Source organism: Micropterus dolomieu, linkage group LG20 (genome assembly GCF_021292245.1).
Source record: "Micropterus dolomieu isolate WLL.071019.BEF.003 ecotype Adirondacks linkage group LG20, ASM2129224v1, whole genome shotgun sequence".
Classification (NCBI taxonomy): Eukaryota; Metazoa; Chordata; class Actinopteri; order Centrarchiformes; family Centrarchidae; genus Micropterus; species Micropterus dolomieu.
The window spans coordinates 5,997,536-6,022,456 of NC_060169.1; the positions used below are offsets into that span (position 1 = coordinate 5,997,536).

Here is a 24,921-nt window from a genome sequence, read left to right on the forward strand (position 1 = left end):
AAGCCCCTTTAATGCATAGTCCTAATAATTAAGTATTTACATTCATGTTTTCCCCTTGTCCTCTTTACATGTCAGGGAATGCATCTGCAACTATTTAGATAATCGATTTAGCGTCTCAGTCATTTGCCAAATATTTTATTATTTGTTATAGCTGCTCAGATTTGCTGATTTCACTTGCCTGAAATTAGAGTGAATGTAATATCTTTCGGTTTTGGACTGTTTGTCGAACAAAGCAAGACATTTGACGACATTAACTAGTGCTAACAGAAATTGTGATGGGTATTTTTCACAAAAAAAATGACTCTTCACAACACAACCTTTGATAGATAAGCTCCACTGAGGTAGAGTAGATTATGGAGAGAGTGTAAGAGGTTTAGCTGAAAGCACTGACCGCAAAATGAAGAAGACATCTTCCTTTTCATCACTTTCTCCCGTTTCATACAATTTCCACTTCAGTTTGCCTCCTTTGACAGCGCAGCCTTCAATGAGCACTTGCTCCCATTTCCATAGGAACCAGATTCACAAAAGCACTCTGTAACCTTCCTTCTCATTTTGAGGGTTTATGGATGTGGAGCTGACTACCAAGAACATAAACATATATTCCTCTAATTGAGTCAGAGTCTCTCACAGCTCATACATTTGGTCTGGATTCAGATGGTAAAAGGGTGTCATTCTGATCATGTGCCATTAGGAGCGGTGCATGCCCACTGAGCTCAGACAGCCGTATCAATTAAAAAAAGGGTGTTATTAATTTGATGAAAAGTCTGGGAGTTATGCCTTCATTAAATTTCATCAGGACTAATTAATGTCTTGTCCTTGAGATGTGCGACCCTATAAAGTTCTCTTCCTGCTCTTTGACTGCGCTTGTCATTATCACTCTTCGTGAAACGACCAATCACAGCCTGGATGGGGTGGGACATTAAAAATAGCTTGACGTGATGTCCACTGTGAAGGATTACACACCATAAGCGAAATTCAAGAATCTTCTAACTGATTTTTACACTGACAGTAGGAATAATACATCCAGAAATCTAAAACTGTCATTCAAAATTTATCAGCAAAAATGTAATGAATTACAGGGTTTGTAATTAGGGAGATAAAACGTGTAAATACACTGGTATGGTCCTTTGACTTCAAATGGTTGTTTTTAAATGGGTAGATTTATGATCACCCAGCAAAGCACCCCTCACCCCCACCTCTTCTACCCGGTGTGGTCCACTGTTAACAGACAGATGTTACATGTCGGGTGATGAGGAGAGAGGCCGGCTGTAAAGACCATTTCCTCCTCACCGTCATCCATCAGAAACTCCTTTTGGGTAAGATAGAGTTCCTACACTGACATTCACAAGTCCACAAACTTTATCCTTTGGTCAAACACACACACACGCCCGTACAAAGAGAATTCATCCATGCTCTTCTCCACTTCCTTTTTGGTCTCTGTGCAGCGATGAAACTTTATATGGGGGAACACAAGCACAAGACACAAACACACTTACTCACTCTCTCTCACACACACACACACACACACACAGAACAGCCACATCTGCAGTACAGAATTTTCACATGATTCCCGCATCCTAATTTGATCAGAAGTTTATACGGATTGCTACATAGACAGAGTCGGCCGCTTTACCCCTCTGCCCACACACATTCCTCCAGGGTGATTCAGGACAATTTCTCTGGAAATTGTTAAATTGGTATAAATCATAAATACGTTAAAAGTTCAAAGTCGGGATGCCACAAACTACACGGCTTCAATTCTGCTGAAAAGAGGTATTGTTCTGCGGTTATCTGTGTGTTCATTGCGATTCTACATTCTCATGGTCACACACGTCTGCCAATCCTGCTGAATTGTGGAAAACACTCTCTTCCCACCGTGCACTGAAACTGTGCCTCCGTAAATTCAATTCTTCGCCGTGTTTAGAAAATGTCGTAAAAAACCATAAAACTTTACTTCTCGCTTTTATGATCCGAGTGGCTTAATTCAATCAGTGTAATAGAAGCAGAGTCACGTGGGCCTCGACTCTCCTCAGGGACACACAAACACACACAGACCTCTGACTATGTGATCTGTAATAAAGGGCTTTCAGCTTACACACACAGAATTTCATTTCATTTCAAAAAGCAAACACACATAGTTCTTTACCTGAGGAAATCAATCTTTCAATTAGCCGGGAACTATTAAAATCTGACAGCTGGAAGACACTCCGAGACTATTTTAAATCAAAAGAACCTTTTATTCTGATATCTGTTGGCTCCTTTCCCTGTAGAAAATACTCTGGCCTGATATTTGGAGTTACAGAAATGTCCATGCTGTATCAATAGGTGATTAATCAATACCTTATTAAGTATGAAGTTCCCAACCCCACTAACATCCCGGATCAAGCACTCGGCAGGTGGTCCATGTTCCGAGCTGTCAGCGCAAGACTCTGGCAAGATGAGACGAAACGGACTCTGTATTTTACATCGATGATGCTTGGTGTTCAAACGCAGTCAAGATGGACTCTGTTTCCCAAATGTCAGACTGTTTATTGTGAAGATGAAACCACATGATTATGGGGCGGCTGTGGCTCAGGAGGAAGAGCGGGTTGACTGTTAATCGGAAGGTCGGCGGTTCAATCCCTGGCTCCCCCTGGTTGCGTGTCGAAGTGTCCTTGGGCAAGATACTGAACCCCAATTTGCCCCTGGCGGCTGTTCCGCCAGTATGAATGAGTGTGAATGCTAGTTTCCGTTTGAGCACTTAGGCTCAGTGTATGAATGTGTGTGACTGGTGAATGCAGATGTAGTGTAAAAGCGCTTTGAGTGGTCGAAAAGACTAGAAAGGCGCTATACAAGTACGGAGCATTTACATTTATCTGTTTGCTGCGGTTTACGCAAATTCAAAAAATGTGAGAACGTTCTTGGTGTATATGTATCTAAATAACTTCTGATTTATTTTGGGACCCCTTTTCTAGAGTACAAGGTGACGTCTTTAATTTAATTTATTATTATTTTTTTTTAATTGCCCAACCAACAGTGAAAAAGTCAAAGATATTTCAATTACACAGATGTAAAACAGATAAAAGCATCAAACAATCACATTTGAGAGCTGGAACCAGAGAATGTTTGACATTTTTTCTTAATAAATGTCCTAATTATTGATAATGTATCAGAATTGAGATTAAACTATCAATTCATTGTTTCAGTACCAGTATGCTAGCTGTGGTATTCAATGGCTGGCCACTACATTACCATTAATCTCTGTGATACGAGTTCTGTGCGATTGCGACATCGACTGGATGTCCACAAATGGATAAGGAAGGTCCAGCTAGATGCTCTGATATCTGTCAGCTGCTTCTACGTGTCTCCTTAAATAAGTAGCGTACCGCAAATCAATATGTGGCAATCTGACTCACTGAACATTCAACTGGCCAGAGATCAATAACACTTAGCATCCCTTCTCCCGACCCTAACTCGCTTAATGTGATAGAGGAAGACTGATGGAGAAAGAAAATCAACACACACACACAAACACAACCACACACCTCTCAAAGAGGCTTAGGAAGTGTCAAACAAAAGGCCAGCATCTGCTTCTCTGCTTTATATGAGCGAGCAGGAAAGAGAAAAAAAAAGACCCTCACATTGACATTTCACATCAATACACAGAAGTGTAAAAGAGGAGCAGTGAAGATCTCCTCCTCTTGACAAACGGACATGCTCTGCAGGAAAATACTCCTGTCTGGCTCTGCTGCCAAGACTTCCCTCCAGCCAAACGTGGTCTGGTGCCAGAAGTCACTCAAGCATTTTTCTGCACGGGCATACACCACGCAGAGCGCATCGTTCTGCTTCTGCATCAGAAATTCTAGCCTGCCTGGACCAGTGACCCGTTCACTGGTTTTTTCTAGGTGATGATGGGATCCATATGGGTCCAATTATATTTTTTCTTAGTATTCTAGACTATTTATGTAGGAAAACTCAGCCTGGGCACCCTTGTACCTTTCGAGGCAAATTCAAAAGCCAACCACTTACACTAATTTCCACTAGTGAGCTTCCGAGCGCAACAAAAATACCAAATAATACGACAATAATTAACATCTAAGGCTGGGTATCCAACCTTAATTGTTTTGCTAGTGACCAAAATGTGTCTGTATATAACTTTTTTGACCAGACCCTTTTATAAAGATTTTAAGACCATTATATTTAGACAAACGTCTGTTTTGTTCACTGTGGATCATGTACCATCTTCTATCAGATGCTTCTTATGTCAATATTTGTTCAAGTTCTAAAGTGGACCAATTCAGAGTCAATAAGACTTAGGGAAAGTCACGGGGAAATAGAAACAAAAGACAGAAACAAAGACAGTGGAGGAGAACATGAAAAGACATGGATTGCAAACTTACTGCATCCATCTTCATCACTGTGGTCCCCGCAGTCGTTGTCTCCATCACACTGCCACTGTGCCGGGATGCAGGTACACTCCCCGAATGCACTGACCGCACATGTGAAGTGGTTCCTCCCACACGAACACTCAGCGCTCCCCTGAACTCCTGTACACACAGAGGAAGAGGGGGTTAGATCTACTCAGACATGTTAAAGTTTATTTATAAAAACAAAACAGTGATCTGACCAGTTAAAGACTGGTGGCTCATTTTCTCATAATGTACTCATCACTCGCTTAGGGTGAAAGTATTAAATGTGCAGGTGGACACATGTCAGTTGAAAAACCACAACCTGCCTCTGAATCATGATTCAGACAAGCTGGCTGCAGTGGAGTCAAAGAAGGAGGGGTTTACTGTAACACACATGCCAGGACTGTTTTCTGTCTGTGTTTATAGACCAAACCCACAAATCCAGCTGAATATTGAAACAATGACTTTTACCCATGTGACTTCTTGCCTTGTATTTTTTACTTTGACACATTAACCCTCCTTAACCACTCCCTACTTACCCTCTGTATGGTGTGACCAGTGTTTTAGAAAAACACAGCCATGTCCTTTAACGTGATTTCATATTTGATTTATGCTACTGCACTAAAATCTACCTGTCTGGCACTCTATGCAGATTAAAAGTAACTTGGTTCCAGTTCTCTGAATAACTACGCAGACAAACAAATGGTAACCCAACACACACACACACACACGAACCATACATTCACTGTGGCCTGACTACCCACCACAGCAAAGAAAAACACAGAACCGCCACATTTTCAGATGCATCACAGCAAAGGTTTCCCATTTTGCTCTCACTTTGAAACCCATTAATGACCATCTGTGTGTGTGTGTGTGTGTGTGTGTGTGTGTGTGTGTGTGTGTGTGTGTGTGTGTGTGTGTGGTTCCTGGCCTCCTCACAAAGACATCAGTCAACCCAGGAGGGCCTGGCAGAGGGAGCTGAGTAACCTTCAGATCCCTCCCACAGCACTAAATTAATGGCCTCTTTCTTTTCATTTCCCTCTCTTTCTCTTCATTCTTGTCTTTCCACCATCCCCTCTTCACACTTCCCCTTCAGCTGCCTCCCTTCTTTTCTCCCCTACCCTGCTATTTTCCTCTCCCCTCCCCTCCCATCATTTCAAGAGTTCTCTATAGGGAGGGAAACAAGTCTTCCTGTCTTTAAAATTGTCTTTCTAATTTTCTTGTGCAGCCTGTGGTTCCCGCAGTCCTCGGACCCAGGGGGCTTGCTGTTTACCATTCAAGCGACAGACGAACAATTACAGACAGCCAGGTACAGACTAAGGCCTGAAAATCCCCAACTAAGACTAATTCCGGATACTCCATAGTACAACAAAGATAAATAATACTGCAGTGTTGTGGGTGGTGCTGGATTTGTAACTTTAAGCTTACTATATCTGTGTTTTACTCAGATGTGTGTGTGTGTGTGTGTGTTGAACTAAATTAGAGTCTATGAGCTGGAGCAGAAGTTGTGTCAACATGAAGCCACAGCACAGGTTGTGCATTTGTCAAATATACTTTAGAAAGCAGAAGCCACTGGCTCCGACCACAGCCAACGAAACTTCTAGTTTAGAGGGAAACCATCACACACTGTACTGAGCAAGTATGTATAAGTACAAGGACCGGAAATAGGGTTAGGCAATATGACAATATATATGGCAAGATGTCAGCCAGAGATCTGTCAACGGGTAGAGATTTTGTTTCTTACTGTATCCACCACTTTAATATTTCTATATTTCTATTTCTTTCTTAGTTGTATTAGTTTGTATTGTACCAGCAGTGTTGCAAATCAATAAACAGTACTGTTATTTTGTCTTAAATGCTTTCTCAAACTATTTTACAGAAAAACTACTATTTCACAAGATATTTTACATTGACGTGACAGATGATTTTATCCATATTGCCCACCCCAAGCTGGGAATCTCAGGATAACTGAGCTAGAGCTGACTGATAAATCGACCAGGCCGATATATCAGCTGGTATTAGCTTATTGCAGATATTTTGCATCAGACTATATCTCAGCAGATACAAACGAAAAATTCACAGTACAGAAATGCCAAACTACACTCATTTTGAAACGGTGTCACCTTTACTTAGCTGGTTCACCAGGGAGCAGTGACAACTTGACAACTGTAAAATGTCGCACTTAGTATGCATCTCAGATACATTTCTTTAAAAAAAAAACAAAAAGGGACTCTTCAAGATTGTTTGTTTAACAAATCAGCCAATTTATTGTAATTTATAGGTTTTCAATTATATTCATATCATCTCTGGCCTCAAAAATCCAGTATCTGTCGCTCTATAAACACCCCATGGTAGTTATGATGTTGAGAGAAAATCTTTATACATCAAGATTTTTGCGTAACTAAAGCTAACAAAATATAACTCAATATATTTTTAAGCACTAAGCACTTTATTCCCTTTCAGTTTAGATGAAATACTGTTCAAATGTGCTAAGTTTGGACATTTTCACACACAAAGTAACTTCATCATTGTGTCAATATTTCAGGGTCAAACTAGACAAAAAGCTGAGCTGCTGGAAAGCAAAACACTTCAGAGTTCAAATGCCTGCAAGAAGGAAGAAGGAAGCCTCCATTTCTCAATAAGGTAATTGAAAAGATATCATTATACTGGTGCTAATATATGTGTCCCACCACTGAGGGGTATATACTGCGTATACACAAGCACACCAGCTACAAAATAACAGAGTCTTATAGTACACCTGCTCTTTAAAGTACAGAAAACTTTAAAAGCTGTCAAATCATTCTGGGAGGGAAAACGGGTTTTTATGAGCTAACTGTAAGTGCCAATAAACAATGCAAGCATTAGTTCATAGTCTTGTAGCTGTGCTACTAAAAATAATCATGACTTCAAAACTTGGATCAAGGAAGTAAAAAGGCCCTGATGTTAACTGATGAGACTGATAATGACAAGTGAAAGATCAACATACAGATTATTACTTTAAGAAACATGTATGAATGTGTGTGAGAACCAGCACACAGACCAATATCTCCTTAATACTGAGAGTATGACCTTACTTAAGAAGTAAAGAGACAATCATCGCCACGCTCTAGATTGTTATGTAAGGCTGCAGACAAAAGCATGCACGCACACACACACTATGTAGCAAGAACAGCAGCAGCCAGGCATGGCAGTACGCCGCTTTTAAGTGCACCAGCATGACAAGGCTCTGATGCATTACACAGATAGCAGATCACATCCTGGGCTGTTTTGTAGAAACGGTGCATCACTTTGAGCTGTAAGTGCAAGTTTAGCAACAAAACATCATTCAATATATTAAAGGATGTTTAACTGGAGCAGGTACAGTAGAATCACCTGAGCTGTAAATGGATCTTAAGGAGGATTTCTTTTTACCGCCTGTAACGCAGAGTTGGGGGAAAACTGAACACAATAATCAAAGGGACAAAGTCTTACAGGAGAACAGTATCCCTTTCTCAGAACTTTTCTGATGTTATCATGCTTCTCCTAGGTGGCTTTCACAATAAAAGCCTTCCACCAAAGACAACTTGGGAATTTGTGTATGGTTTGTATTGTTAAGGTGCCACGAGAACAGACGGTGGCAGAAGCTTAGCACAGGTTAGCGATAATCAGGGATGGAGGTCTAAATCTACACGTGGAGATTGTTGTCCGTGGATCAGTTTGACACTGTGAGGTGAGGTGAAGAACTGCAGACGCTTTGGTGAATATTTAATACATATAATTAAGGTAAACAATGCCTCTTCTGCCTGTGTCTCTGCATTTAGTCTCTGTGCTATAAGAAAAGGATGAGTCAGCGACGTCATACAAACATTGTAAAGAAGGTACCACTAAAGCCTAACAGGCAGCCCTTTTATTCTGAAAGTCAAACGTGTATCTATGAAGAAAAAAAACAAAACAACAAACACATAAATACACAGAAGGCATCAGGAAATGTGTTTAACACAGCACAATTTTAAATACAATTACAAAATCTCTAATCAACTCATTTGAAAACAGCTGATTAAAGATGTACTGTAAATGTTGTATAGTGGAACCTGTTAAAGAGATTTATGTTAAAAGCAATAAAGTTGTGCTAAATGTGTGTTGAAAAACTGTTGCTAGAGATTATCGTCTAATGCCTAGTGGAGACTTCACAACTTTCAACGTCGGTAGATCGCTGCGCTGTTCAAACTACATGACTCTGTGTGGTGTTCACATTTTGTGACTGATCGGCGACAGGGGCTCGCATACATGCGCTGACAACGATGACTATCTGGTCTCCAAGACATGTTTGGTCAAGAAAACACACACAAGAAGTGACACGGGAAATGACGCTAAACCAGGCGTGAAACAAGAGTTGTTTATTTCATATGGTGGTAATTGTTTTTATAGTTTATTATAAAACACGAAAAAGGAAAAGACAGAATGTGTGTGAAAGAGTGAATCCGCACACGCTGGTAGCAGGGACTGTCTGTGCTACATAGAGAAAATGTTTTGTAATGAAAAAGTAGCTGCCTGCTCTCACTGGCTGGATGTGGATGTCAAACTGGGCGACAGCTCCAGATATTTAGCATGCTAAATATCTGTCCGAGTTGTTCACATAACAAATGGTGAAAGCCTATCGCTCGCTGATTTGCTCACCCTTAGCCCGACTGTCGGCGAGCTTGGCGACTTGCAAATCAGGCTTAAAATCATGTAGTGTGAACTAGGCTTTTAGGGAACTCGATCTCTTGATTTGTGAATCTATAGGCCTAAATGTCACCACATCAAACCCACAAACTAACTGTTTCTATCCAATAACAGGTGACACAGGCTGTTTTCAACCTGCTTTTAAAGCCAACAGTGACAGACAGACAACTAAATTTTCACTTCACCTGCTGCTGCCAGAGGCTGGTATGTGAGCCATGAGTCAGAAAGAACCTCCAGTAGAGAAAAAGAAAACAAAGACCACCAAAGATCCTCCACTGCTGGTTACTACAGCCTGATACTGTCTAAACAGGCCTGGTGTGGAACAAGACAGGTGGTCCCCCAAAGGTAAACAGAGATGGTCCCGCAAACCCACCCTGACACCACGCCTAAACCTGACCCACCTACAGCAGCACCCGGCCACCAAAAGCCTGTGTTCACTAACCAAACCAAGCCGGAAGCTGCCACGTCGTTGGAGTCTCAGATCTAACCAGGTGGCATTCAATCTCTATGTCAACATTTCACAATTTGCTGTTGTTAAATAGTTAAATGATGAGTGTGAAGAGTTGAGGAGAGAGTAGTGGGTCCAAAACACACAATGGCAACCCAGTCCAGAGAGTGGGTGGCCACACGTTTTGAACAATGTCAAAAGGCTGCCAGTTAATTAGGCGTGGACCTCCCTGGAGACTACCTGGAGGGTTGGATCTGCGTCTTACTTTCAGTGTGTGAGTGTAACACTATAAAATGTGATAGGCGGGAAATTGGGGAAACTGACAATGCTAGGAGCACGGAGGGAATGAGTCAAGCCTTTTGTCCGTCCTCTGTCTTCCTGCCACCCTAAAGCTGCTGGTGTCGAGCTGTAAAAGCGTCGCTTCAGAGAGACAGCTGTGTCTCAGCGTGTCAGCAACTGTTCAGCTCGAACCATCCCAAAGCAGCTGCATTCAGCTGCACTGCACGACGTCGCGCAGCGCTGCACAATGAGAATAAACACAACTGGTGTCCCACCTCGCTGTCAGGCAACAGTGTTCATCCTTCGTCACTTCTCGTCGTCCGAGACTGCTGACAGAACGAGATGCCTGACTGATCACGTATACAGGGTGGTTGCTCACCTGTAATAATTCATTCACCTTTCAAACTGAACAGAGAGGACTGCAAACGTGTTTTCGCTTTCTTGATATTAAGAAACTGCTGAGTACCGAAAGTATTATCTCAAATAGGAGACAAAGATGATCACAATAGGAGCCTCCGTTTTGCAACACCTGTTTTTAGGTACCATTTTTAATGTTTTAGATGTAGCGTCACATTTAAATAAAAATACAGTAAATCAGCAAAAATAAGAAACTTTTCAGCTGAGGAAATGAACAAAAAAGCGCACCAAGTCCTGTGAGGAGCTGGTTCTCAGGTAAATTTCAAAGACAGGAGGGCAAATATTTGTGAGGCTGATGCACTGTACCTATTGTCAATAGACTGATGTTTCAGGACATCCTGACTTCTTCAATGTGAATGAAATGATATCCAGTTGAATACCTGTAAATGCAAATTATTACTAAATGGACCACAGAATTGTTCTCCGACTGTTTTTAGGACTTTACAAATTTCTCAGTCTTTTCTAGCCATTGTATTAGTTGGCCATAACAGATAACTGTCTGAATTATTTCGGCAATAAAGATGTAAAACGTTTTCAATTCTTTGGAATTTATTTCCTTTGGGGCAGCAAAACACAACAGAGATCCCTTGCAGATTAAACTGGACTTATTGGGCGCTTTATGGCTGATTAACTCTAGCAGATAGACTGTAGAGTAGAATAAAAACACACTAGCTTAGAAACATTTCACCTGTCAACAACACAAAATGCAGCACTCTTTAACTCTTAAAGCTAATTCTGTAACACAAAAAGCTCAATGGAGAAGTTGCATTCAACATCTATTTTTGTCTTTATAGGACTTACATTTACACCAAATGAAGTTGGAAATTAGTTATATTGAGATGATATTTTTCTCCAAATTGCCACAAGGGTTAAAAAACATGAGTTTTGTGTGTTATTAGGCCAGGAAAGCTGTCATCAAGCATCAACTGAATTCTGTTTCTTCCTGCTCAATACAGTGGTAGATTGTTGTCTTCCGTAATAATAATTTAATACCTTATCTAGCAGATTAGTCTTATTCTGTCCACAACCGAATCCAATACTCACTTTTGTTTTAGCTCTGAATAAAAGCTTTGGCTTTTAAGCCACTAGATGCTCCAGTCTCTTTGACAACTAGTCCCTAGCTGCCGTTTGCGCCTGGGCAGATAGTGTACAGTGGGTTTCTTAGAAGTTTTTTGCTGAAAACAAGGTTGATGAGTGAGACAATACAGTAAATGTTCCATGAACAAAAACAATGAGCTTGAAGAGGCTAAAGGGCCCATAATGAATCGCTGATAATCCTCAATGGGTTCATCACCTTTCACTATACACTGTTTTGTAACATAATGACAGATGAAGGTTTAATGAGTGTATGCAACACTTCCCAGGCTTCTGTTCATTTTTACCTCCACATTTCTCTTCAATACAACATATGGAAGCTCTAAAGCTGCTCCAACACTCAAAGAACACATTCACTAAATTCCCCGTGGTTATGATGGCTCTGGGTTACGCTGACTTGGCTTCAAGATGCCAAACAGCTCATCCTCCTTGGCCGTTCCCTCTCCATCGGCTCATCTCCACCTACTAATTTGCCCATGATAGGTCAGGCCGCCCTGATGCGGCAAGCTGGTTACCACAAGAGAACATGTGTCAAGCCCTGCTGGGAAAAAGACAAGCGTGGAGGAACACCATGCATGAGCAGATGCCCGCATGTGCCACTTTTCAACCAGAGGGAAATTCTTATAACGCTAAAAATATCCAGTAAGTATGTAAACAAAGCACCAGACAAACAACTTCAGAGTTGATGTCAAATCTTCAAAGCATTGCTCAAAATCTTTCTGGACAGGCCCGTCATCACAAACTCATCCCTCTGGTTTGCTCACTCACACACAAAACACAGGAGTGTTTGAAATGTGCAGCAGTTGGTCGGCATGGTGGTTCACGCCTGCTCATCTCAGACTTTCATTAAAACTTCAGTCTTATCACAGCAGAGCGCTCAATCACTTTCTTGTGACTTAACTCAGCAGGAGGGTGTGTGCACACGCGCGTGTGTGTGTTGGTGGCTTGCCTTTACGGCCAAACCATGTTAACACTCCCCTAACCTGACTGGAGTCTTCATTACAGTCATTTCTGCATGTTAATGGCGTGCTGTACTTCATTCAAGCTAATAACGCCAGGCGAACCCACACTCAGACACACTCAGCCAAGTCATTGCCAATTAACTAAGTGCAACCCAGAAACATGTGGGAGGATACTGTCCTTTATTCCCCTGCAATGAGCGAAAACAACATAATTACACGCTTAGTGATATATCATCGTCCTGCTGCTGAGGGTTATAAATAAAGGCCTACGAGATCAAACGGGGTGGGGGTTGAAAGGATAGTGCGGCTATGGAGTTGTATACAGCACACACACACACACACACACACACACACACACACACACAGTGCCATCATGCGTGGCAGGCCAGCAGTTTCTCTGAAGCCAGTTCAAAGATAACACTGACTTGGCCAAGGATGAGTGGATGGCTGCTGGATGGGCATGTGGGCTGGCACTGGGTGAAGGGGTGGGGGTGGATGAATACATGTGAGTTTTTAGGTTTTTTTAAAGACAGAAGTTTGAGTGTATTTTTCATATGTTCTTTTATTTAAAACATTTTTTTTTTTTTAAATCTGCATCTTGAAGTTAATCCCCCATATCTCATTTTCACTGGGTATTACATTACATTTATTCATTTAGCTGACGCTTTTATCCAAAGCGAGGAATTGCTATACATGTCAGAGGTCACACGCCTCTGTGCAACTAGGGGTTAAGTGTCTTGCTCAGGGACACATTGGTGGATGTGTCACAGCGGGTCTCTCACACCAAAGGCATGTGTCTTATCCACAAAGTGTCAAGATCTCAAAATAAAATATCTAGGGTGCATATTTTAATATTTGTTTATCATTTACCTTCCATGTTAGATTTTGGTGTGCCCAGTTGGATTTATTTGTGAGGAACCATGTGCAATATTAAACATAAATGTTGTCGCCTTGATACAGAATTGTACCAGAGTTTAAGTGCAATTTATACTTCTGCGTCAAATCAACGGCGTAGCCTCTGTGTAGACCCCTACCTTACGCCGTCACCTATGGCGTAGCCTGACATACCTGACGTACCTCCTCAAAAATGTAACTACACGTCGAGTCGTTGCGGACCGTAAGCACTGTGACTGGTCGGCTAGGTATGGTACGTTCCATTTACCTCGGAAGTTGGAGGTCGGAGCTGGGAATGACGTCACACTCGAGTTGACGGCGTTCCAGTTAACAAGTCAGAAAACCTCCCACAGCCAGCCGTTGTTTACAACTAGCCAGGTTAGCTATTGATACGCCGGTTGATTAAAAAAATACACATTGTGCGGTATTTACTCACACTAAACACTGTAGCAACACGACCACATACAGCTGTTGGACAGCACTTTCTGTACGAACATTTCTATGAGATACAAGTACACAAACAGTATAAACTAGAGCTTTCACTAACTGTTGATACCCCGACAGCCATCTTGGATCACGAAGTTGGGGTAGTGCAATTCTCCATGAAATAACAGAGATAAAAGTAACAGTTGTTGTGTAACAATGAAAACGCTTAATATATGTTATAGCCAAAGTCTAATCACACAACCTTTGCATCCAGAAGAATTAAACCAAACCTGCTTTGTGAGATATCTTGCCGTAAACTACGTTGGGAAAAGTAACATTTTCTCTCTGGTTTTGCAGGGGGAAAAAAGCAAATGAAGTCAGTGTTTGGATGGCTGTTTCTTGCTGTGTGGTCTGTCTGGTTACTGGGCCATGAATGGGTTAAGAAGGGAAAGGGGTGATCGTGTCATACTACATTTCATTTTCCACGACTGTCAGCCCTTTGTGATCACTCTGGCCTCAGAACACTCTACTTATATGGCTTTGGGACTTAATATGCGTGTGCACACTATATACAGTATGTGAATGAGGGAAGGACTCTGTATTATGATCAAAGAGAAAACACATAAAAGATTCATCACGACAACTTAATGGAGTTTTAAGGATTTAATGACCTAATGGGAAACTGGGTGACTACTTTTCCACAAAGATGACACATGTTAAAAGAGACAAACTCAGGCACACAAGATGTTAGTGATGCTGATGATGAAGCTGTTGTACAGGATGGAGGCTGCATATGGGACGGACGGTAGAGCCAGTGCAAGGCAGATGAAGAGCTGCAGCTTTGACTGTCATAAGCCTGTGTGGGAGGACTCCTGTGGTGTTTTTATGAAGTGTGGGAGAGAAAGTGAGCGTTCTGCATGGGGTTAGAGAGGAGGAGTGAGGAGGGCAAAGAGAGACAGAGAGTCAAAGATTGGTTGATTAGTACAACAGCTGCTCAGACAGCAGCGTGAACGTCACACCACTGAGATGAAAAGGATGCTGTTATGAGAGAAAGACAGTTTTGATCTTTTAATTAGCTTGAAATATTATTATTATCATCATCAACTACTACTACTCCACTTTATTAGTCCTAAACTAAATGTTTCCATAGGACAGATTATCAAAAACTATTGAAAGCTGACATTGAATACCTGGTTGAATTCATAGCCTTGTAGACTTATTCTTTGATCAACATTGAAGATTTAAAACATGATTTTGATCATTTTATGCTGTATTTTAGGCAAAGTTCTTGCACAGTTTTTAGTGTTTGGACACAATTTGCGAACTATGGTTTCTTTTGTTAAATGAAAAAAAATATAAATTTCTGTTTAGTTTCTCCTGCGTCTACAGTTCACAAGTCACTGCAGATTTACAGATTTTAAAGAATATAAGACGGGCGGCGCGGTGGTGCAGGGGTTAGCACTGTTTGCATGTTCTCCCCGTGTCCGTGAGGGTTCTCTCTGGGTGCTCCGGCTTCCTCCCACCATCCAAAGACCTGTAGGCTAGGTTAATTGGTGTCTCTAAAATTGTCCTTAGGTATGAGTGGTTGTTTGTCTATGTGTAGCCCTGTGATGGTCTTTGAGCATGTCAGTGGAAATACGTATTGGCTTTAGAATGAATAGGAGTGTGTGTGTGTGTGTGTGTGTGTGTGTGTGTGTGTGTGTGTGTGTGTGTGTGTGTGTGTGTGTGTGTGTGTGTGTCTGTCTGAGAGACAGGCCTGACAGTGTAAACACAGAGGAGCTCTGAGCTCTGCCTCTGGCTGTGAACACTAGACTTGCTGGGTAATGTGCTGAGTGAGCACTTGGTGTCCAAGCTTGCTCTAATCCACAGATTGTCTCTTTGGCCAGCTGACCCCTCCCCCACTCCCACACACACACACACACACACACCTTTCCACCATCCCCACTTTAACCCCAACAGAGGTCTCTATCAGGGATACACAGGTCAGGTCAGATCCATCTTTCAATCTGTATCTTTTCTCAGGGAATGTTTTACAATAATTGTTCTTTGTAAACTTATTGACTTATTTTGTCATTTTGATTTATTATTTAAGTCATTGGTTCACAACCCAGACCCCAGGTAACCACAATCCGGCTTATTTTTCAACTGCTGAAGGATTGGGAACCACTGGTTTCAGTCACATATCAAGAAAAAAAACTAAACATTATTTTGATTTCAGCTCAGTATTTTCTGCCTTATATAGTTTAATGTCTTTGTAAACTAAATATCTTTTGGTTTTAAACAATTGGTCTGACAAAACAGTTTGAAGACAACGCCTTTTTTCTGACATTTTACAAATGTCAGTAGTTTGACCTGCTCCTCTTAAGCTGCTAAACTACAGAAAATCTGCTTGACGAAACAGTAAGTATATAGACAATGCCGGTCCTTAACCAGACACCTACAAAATTAAAAGCATGTGTATCAAACAGTTGTCTATTTAACTGATATAACCCTGTTTATATAATCTTCAAGAATAAAACCAATTAAAATTAGGACATTGTGAATTAAAATTGTAACCACGAGTGTAGTGTTCATGGTTCATCCATTACTAATCTAAACTGAGCCTCAAAAAGGGGAAAATTTACAGAATCCTCCATCTTCACCATGGGATACAAACCTCAAAAATGTCCAATAAACCCAAACTAAGTGACCCGTTTCCACTGCAAACATCTATTGTTCTGTGGAGGCAAATCAAAACCATGTTTCTGGGTTGTAAAAGCAGTGGACCTCACTCAGCTCAAATTAAAGTAGCTGAACCAACAGGAATGTTAACATTGTTGTGCTTGAACCAGAGTCAAGGCAGAATAAAATCGCAGAATAACTGAACAAGGAGAGGTGCACAGGAAGTGAATTAGCTGTCCACTCCAATCTGAAATCTCTGTGTGTGGGATAAGTTTACTGTTTCTGACAGGACGTCTCCGCAGCACACATGGACTGCTGGTGAAGTTTTAGATTTGTCCTCTGTGTGTGAGTAACTAGTGTCTGGATCAAGTCCAGCCCAGTGGAGTCAGTTTGTAAGTGCTACACGAGCCACAAGTTTGAGCCAAAACTTCCAGCCTCCCTGCAACAAAACCCCCCCCCGGAGATCAGTACCTCTCCCTGGGATGTATCGATCCCGTACTCTGGGGCTGCATGCTGACAGACTGAAATCCATCTGATGTACAAATCAAACTCAGACCGTGGCAGCCTACAGGAGAAAGTACAACAAAGCAGGATAGATGGCACAATAAAGCAGGCATTAACGCTGTCTTGATTTTTTTTGAGAATCTGGTTCCAGGCTTTACAACAGAAACCTCAAGATGGAGTGAGTACCCTACACATGCATCTGTCTAAATCAGTTATGATACAGAATGTTACTTCCTCGTTAAAAGCTTACAGAAAGGCCGCAAAAGCCACAGAAACAAATCATGATACAATAACTCTCCTGCAGATAGTTGGTTGCTGAGTTCTTTAGTTTATTAACTGTATGTATAGAGGTTTCATATTGTGCTAAGCCGAATAAGACAATTAGATCAAGCAAAATAGTGAACTTAGAAACCAAGACTCAACCGAATGGTCATAAGTGGCACTTTAAATTCACAGCCTGTTTCTTTTTAAATCAGACTATGACTAGGAAAGCAGTACTTCTCTCCTGATACGGACTCAGGTACCTCAGTTCAGGGTATCTGCGGACAGAGAGTACTAATCTAATGCCAGTCTTTTCCCCCACATTTCCTCACTGAATGGAAATTATTGGACTGCTTTTTTATGTAAGATATATGGTATAAGGCTGCTAAAAATAAAAAGTTAGTTGAGGTACCAAAACCAGAACGGTCAAATTCTGAACATGAGCAAGTAAAGCGTTCCTGAAACCGGCCTCATGGAAGCGCCGGATGCCAGATCAGTTTTAGCAGCTCCATTTGGTCCATGTCTATGAATGTGAACTCACAGTGAAGGGATAAGTGTAATAAGAGGAGATTATTCCATGCGGGCGAGCTGTAACTCACTTTATGGGCTTTGACTGGATGAGGAGAGCAGGCACTGAGGTCCAGCTCTGTAATATCCAGTTATAAACTGACGCAGCATGAAGGGCTCCGCTCGTAGCTCTAACCTCCTCCATGTTGGCACCAGACGCTCTATGATGTTAACATTTGGGATTTGGGGCAAAAATTGGGCTTGTAAATTTCAGATCTCTGAGTAACAGTGTGCCAGTTTCAGTATATTGACCTGTCTGTTTTCTACATCAGCCAAACATTCAGCCATTAAAATGAGCTGCTAACTACGAGGAGGGCTCAAACAAGACACGCACACGCGTACACACACCTAAAAACACTCATGCTTGTACAAATGTGCATACATTGTCAAGTCTTACTACAACTGGTCAAGAAATACCAGAATAGAGCCAGACTAATTCTGGAGTCTGAAGGCACATATTGATATTTTACTTGTTTTAAAACAATAATCTGATATATTGGCCGATGTTTTTTGACACAGAAAACAAACTGATACCCGACCTGCAAGAGATTTATAGAGACATTTCACTCGATAAACTTTTCTTCTCAAAGACACCAGCAACAGCATTTTTTAAATTTCACATAAAAGAAAAAATTTACTTTGAGAGTACATTTTCATCAGCAAGCCAAACACAATAACAACAAACTTTTACCTCTCTTTTTGTACAGTGTGAAAACATCTCCAGAAAGTTTCTATATTAGTGCCAAATTATATTTTTGGGGGGCATCTTTATTAGCTGGGACAACAGCTACTTTAAAGTGGAGTATGACGCTGTAAAGTTCTTCTTAGGAATGTCTACAAATGTCTGTTTCAATAAAACAATTTAAAAAAGGGGGGGGGGAACGTATGCTAGACAGATGTAAGGAATTATACTTTTACTGTGCCTTTAAAGTGGAACTGCATGTCACACATTTGTTAAAATGTTTAATATGTTTGTGAATCAGTTTCTATGAAAGTAATTAAAATATTGGATTCATTTTGTGTCCCTTTCCCAAAAACCATACATGCACATCTTGAAGTTATGAAGCCTCATAAGACACACATACACCCTGGTCATCCACAGGACAACAAAACCCTGAAGCATTCCAGAGGAGGTGGGAGTGGAGAGGTTGGAGGGCGGAGGGGGTGGAGGGATGTTAAATTGGTGACTTGGAAGGCAGAGCATTTCCAGAAGCGAAGCGGACAACCTGTGGTTGGGTTTGAATTCTTTCCCTCTCCGGCTCTTTTTAGAAATAGAGGAGAAAACTGCAAACACAGACCCCTCCATTCAGAGTAATTTATCCCCATGGCCAGGCCTTCTTTACCGGCTGCAATAGCCCCCTTCCGGGGCTGCCCAGCAGGATTCCTGCAAGTGGCGTGTGAAACTCTCCTGTCTCCTTCAGCTCAAAAGGGAAGGATGAACAATGGCCCTCGCCAGGCGCTGGCTCTGAACAATCCCTCTCTCCGCTTCGCTCTCTGCCTTACTTTCTCTGTCTCTAAAAGCAACCACAAGCTATTCCCGCAAAACCCACATTCCTCCATCCATCCAATATCGTCCGACAGCAGCCATACAACATAAACCGTTCTCTCCCATCCGTTCCTCTTTACTTATCCCTTCACTCTTAACTCAAGATTTTTGCTCGGTTTCCCATCCATTTCTCTTTGCCTGGACTCGTCTCCCCTTTTGGTAACACTAAGACAAACACTGAATCAAGGCAAAGGGGAGCACTAAGCGCCCCACATTTTTCTGGGTTCTCAGGACCCCATTTGACCCTCCCATTGCGCCAATCATAAAAACGTGGGTGACTCATCCTCCATCACCATGTCTCACCCCAACCATCTTTCCATCTTTGAAAAAACCCTGCTAGATCTTTACTGCTTCAAGAGGAGGCCAAACTCAAGACAGTGGGTGAACAAAGCAATTATTGTTCTGATCTATAGCCTATTTGTCAGGGTTGAAATTACAACTGACTGATTTGCCATACCACATGTGATATTTTCACAAGACATGAAATACAACAGTGAAAACAATGAAAATTAGTGTGGATAGTGAAACAGCTTTGCCATTGCAATAAAAGTCCATAGCATGTAACTTTCCCCAGGCAGAAGATAATAGAGAGCAAGCTGGGTTCGCATAGTGATTCTCCATTTTGAGTTTCATTTTGAGAAACAGGCAATGTACATGTCAGTCTGTTCAATCAATAACAAAACACGGTTTCTGCACTCCTCTGTGGGAGTAGGATTGGGCGATCGTCTGTATTTTCATATCGTCTGATCATGGCTACTTGAGATCACCAGTTGGTGATCTGATCACCAGGCGGTGTTACGTTGCAGGAAGTCCGTGAAATGCCAGCATGGAAGAAACAGGCTTATAAGCTTTAAGAGAAACCAACAGAAACATCTGTAAATGCACAGTACAGTATTTTCCTCATAATTACTGTGTAACTGTGGCACCACGCACGAGCGGCCAGGAGAACTCCACAATGAATTTTGATTTTACTCATATTAAATAGTAGGCTATAGAGTATGTGGCGGTCAGCGTTGATATTGTGGCTTAATAAATCAGTGAATGGGGAACACTGCAGTGTGGTGCAAATTCTAGAGACCGATTTTATGTCATCTTAGTTCTGATAGTGAAAATCGCTATAATATCGGTGCAAGAAAAAACTCTGATCATCCCTTCAAATCAGCGATCAAATCCCAAATCGGAACAACCCTATGAGGGAGTAAGCAGAACTTTGGGGGGAAAGAAATGTGGACAGTTTCCCCACAGAAGGAGCAATCTTCCCCCCAGCCACGGAAAGCCATTTTCCCCCCAGCACTCAGCCATTCACCAGTGGCTCCTACAGAGTTATTGAGCATTCACCAGGCACCTCCACATCCCCGACAAGCGCAACAAAAAGCATTTCAAAGCAACACTCCCCGCAGTTCCCACACTATTTCACCTGTCAAACGCTTACAAAACAGTCAAGGAAGGCCAAATGCTCCTCAGAGGCGCCACAGCACACCTCTTGCCAGCCTCGGCCCCACTAAAGACGTTGTTATTCCTCTCAAAGAAAGAATGCACTATAAATCTTTCCCACCTACTATCATGAGCAACTATTCTGAGCCTCAAGGCCCAGACAGGACCTTCCACCTTGACAAGCATCACCTAAGTAGAGCAGGAAACCAGAAGAAAGCATTTCCTCACAGAGCCAGACTCCCAGAGCGAGAGGATGAGTCATCAGGGAATGATACTCAGAAAATCAATACAAACCAATTGTCTGTTTGAGGAAGGAGACAACAGAAAAAGCTAAGAAAGGGCAGTGTCTGAGATCCGTTGTGCTGTAGGAAATTAGAGGTGTCTGTAGAGTCAGAACCTTGTCCGGCTGATTGATCATTTGAGTAAACTGGAAAGATGTTAAGGTCTCGCATAGCTTCACGGAGGTCTGACGAAGAGAGTAAGAGCAACTTCTCGGGTCAATCATTTACTCAAGTCTTCATTTTGAATTCAGAGGAACATGGCTCTGCAGGATAGAGATGTAATGATACAGTCAGTCAGTTTTAATAAAGAAAACTTCCTTATTTATTCCTCAAAATAAAAATCAACTCAAGTTTCTATGCTGTCCTTGTTTCTTATAGGTTATAGGTGCAAATGCAGCAATTTATTTACAGTAAATCATTCTCCAAACACTTGCATGTAGAACACCCATTGATTTTTACAGTAGGATATTTTTTAAGACAATAAGTTTGTTTGAATTTCCAAGCAGCAGTTGCGATCTCTGGCAGTACAAGTTGTTAATGCATGAAATCTTATTTCACCCTCTTGCTATCAATGTATAGAAACAAAAAATTGTATTTGTAACATCTGATTTGACAATAAGGTGACAAAAAGGTGCAACTCTGTACCTTATTTAATGAGTTATTAAAGACAACTGCTCAGTATATTTTCCAGCTCTCTAACACATTTTAAGAGGCAAAGCAAAACTCCCACTAAACATACTATTTCAATTTTCCGCTGTGTGTAGGATGGAGAGGTACAGCTTCACTTAGGCTAATTATAGACCGTCTCTAACTGGTTTTGTTGCTATGGTGCACATAGGCCATTATCTGTGTACCAGGAATGTCATAATATGAAACTGGCGGAGAGTACATTTGCTGTGTATAGACTAGAAATTAGCAAAAAGAACAATCTGTTAATGCAAATTAAAACCAAACAGTTTGAAAAATATATAGAGGTTTGAGGTTTTGGCTAATGTAGTTCCCAAGGCAGTCACTTGAACTTCTGGCCTATCTCTTGTTGCCAGAGCGTTCTGCTGTACAGCAGCTATGGTTGAGGAAAAGTTAAACATGACAGAAATCTTTTCACAAGTCTGCAACTAGAAATGACAGCAGCCCTCCCTGCTACCCTAATAAACCTCCCGTTTAAATAGACGGCTCAAATATTTGCTCTGTCAGTATGAGGTGCTTAATGCGCTGCAGCCTTCAGATCAGGTTGGACTGACGATGCAGTTATGTATCCCCTCCGGCTGGAGAATAATTACAATCCAGTGTTATGACAACTGTTAATGGATCATCAACAGCCATAAGGAGGTGAAAGCACAACCCTCATCAAAGTTTCATTTATAGATGCTGCAATCATTGAAATCACAAGATAATCCCATTCTTCGAGTTAAACTCCCTGCCTTCATCAACAATACAAGCTTAAACAATCAAGTGTGTGTGTTTGTGTGTTTTTCAATCCCAAGCCATTATCCATTTTTTAATATCTGCCTGGGATGAGGGACCTGGTATCCTGTTTTAGACCCTCATAAAAGGAAAATCAAGATGTAACTCAATAAACGTTAATTTGGCCCCAGGCATTTCAGAATATGAAGACATCAATCTTAATGTGCCCCCCTTTAGCTCGTGACAGCAGCTTCAGTAGATCAAGTCATCATCCAAAAGAGCACTGGTGTAATGATGGAGAAGCAGGGGAGACCAAAAGGAGAAAGGACGATTGAAAAGTAGGCATTTCAAGCATAATTTCAGTTTATTACAACTCCAGTCTTGTTTTCATGTTTTTGGCCTTCATTTCGATCAGTAATAATAACATTGTACTCACCAATTAATACCTAGGATTGCAAATTTTGAGCCTTTTCCTCCACTGACAGCTGAACACTTAATAAATCGATTGATCATAAATTATTAATAATTAGTAGGATACAAAACTCATGTCTGTATCTCAGTTTCTCAGAAGCACAAACAAGCCCCCACGTCCACCCAACCAGTTTTCAGCTAGGTTGTCTGCGGTTTGTCTGACTGGTGTGGACTCAAAGTAGTGGCATGTAACTGTGATGAAACTCTCTGCACTTAACACACAGTCCAACAGTCAGTTGTTATATCCACCTTGTTGGCTGAAAGTACCTGCATCCTAAGCTCGTCTATCTTTTCGTTGTAGCGCCTCTAAATGCTTCTTAAGGGGATGCGATAGCCTGGTTCAATGTTGTTCAGTAGCTCATAAACACCGTCCACCACGTTACCTCATGTCCTTTTCCACAATAAAAAAGCCTCCGTGCCTCTGCACGCAAATCACTACAGCCTCTTCTAGCACCAGTAGTTTTTATGAAATGCAAAAGTGTAGTACGTCCTCTTGTGGTATAAAAGTTAATAAATAAATGAGCTCCAGAGAAATGTACACAAAATGTACGTTGTCGGTTAATAGATTTAATTGGTTAAAAATTCTTAACAACAATTAGTGGATAAATGATTAATAATCCTTAAATAGAAATTATTAAACATCCTTAATCACCTTTTCATCAAGGTAATTGTTGAGATCTAGGAACATGACGCTATCACTAAAAATAGGTCCAATGGGGCAAGAAACATGTAATCGTACAGATTTTAAAGTGGTCATATTATGCTCATTTATAGATTTATTATTTTATTTAGGGGTTGTACCAGAATAGGGTTACATGGTTTAATTTTCAAAAAACACCATATTTTTGTCAAACTGCACATAGCTGCAGTACCTCTTTTCACCCTGTACGTCACTGTGTGCAGCAGCTCAGTGTGTTTTTCTACCGGTGTTTTTGAAGGTGTGCCTGACAAGCCGCTAGGCGAACATTATGAAGCGTGTTACAAAGTGACGCAGATATGTGACAAGATGTTTTCAGGCGGTTTTCACTTTGAACAAAAAACATAATATGACCTCTTTAGACAAACTTATTTCGAAGAGAAAATGAATGTACATCAACAGTAACATTATTGTTAACAACCATCAGTTTCCAGACTGACTACCGACTATGACCTCTCAAAGTCGTGCACCCTTTCAATTTTCCTGACATTTCAGGATGTAATATGGCTAAACTGTTGACAGTAAACTGTTATGATAACTAATAGAAATGATGGTCAGAACAAAATACATACATCCTTGTCTAACTTGAGATCACAGCTCTCTCTTTTACATAAATTGGCAGCAGGGTTGTTCTGAGCAAAATGTTTAGATTTAGTAATTTTTTTGATGAAGGTTAATGTTATTTCATAGAAGCATAATCATTTTCTCCAATATTAGTGTAGGCAGTCATTATTGTTAGTTTGGTGAACACATTAGGCTACCTTACTAACTGCCAAAAAATAAGTTTTGCTATTTTATTAAAAAAAAACAAAGTTTCACATGAGCTCTAACAAGCAAAATCCCATTCTGTCCTGTTTTCATCCAGGAGGGAGGATGAAGGTCATTCTTCAGCATTTTGTCGTAACAATGCATCAACATTGTGAGCATGACGTGTCCGTCTTGCAGTCATCTTTCATTCAGATAAATGTGTTTCAGGCTCAGCCATAACAAACGGTGCCTAAGAGACCCTCTACCTTCGGACAAATGGAATGACAGCGTAATATTTTACTGTTGGGATGGAGAAAATAGCTCTCCCGACATGTACACGCCTCAATTACCTGCTCTGCTCTGTCTTCTCCGCACCTTCATCTTGCTGTCCTAAATCTCGAGCTATCTTTATTTATGTCTCAGATCCCTCCTTCCCTTCTTCTTTTGCCTTCCTCCCTCTTTCTTCTTCTCTAGGTCTGATGGTTGTCCTCTCCTGACTGACAGCTCTTCGCCCAGCGAGCTTAATGTCAAGAACACGGGTGTCTGTTTCCAGCCAACCTTGATTAAAAGAATGGACCTGTCTGGGCCACTGCAACACACACACACACACACACACACACACACACACACACACACACCAACACACACACACACACACACACACACACACACACACACGCACTGCGGATAGTGACTGCAGCAGCATCCACAGGGATTCACTTCACTACAGACTGT

General features: G+C 41.3%; 1 protein-coding gene across 2 annotated transcripts in view; it reads right to left on the reverse strand.

The window, feature by feature from the left end:
• The window catches only part of lrp4 (low density lipoprotein receptor-related protein 4), a 128,665-nt gene that overhangs the window by 64,846 nt on the left and 38,898 nt on the right, over positions 1-24,921 (reverse strand). For both annotated transcript variants that reach the window (XM_046032355.1, XM_046032353.1), the window contains exon 2: positions 4,380-4,526. In XM_046032355.1, coding sequence (XP_045888311.1) covers positions 4,380-4,526 — 147 coding nt within the window. The remainder of the gene's footprint in view (positions 1-4,379; positions 4,527-24,921) is intronic.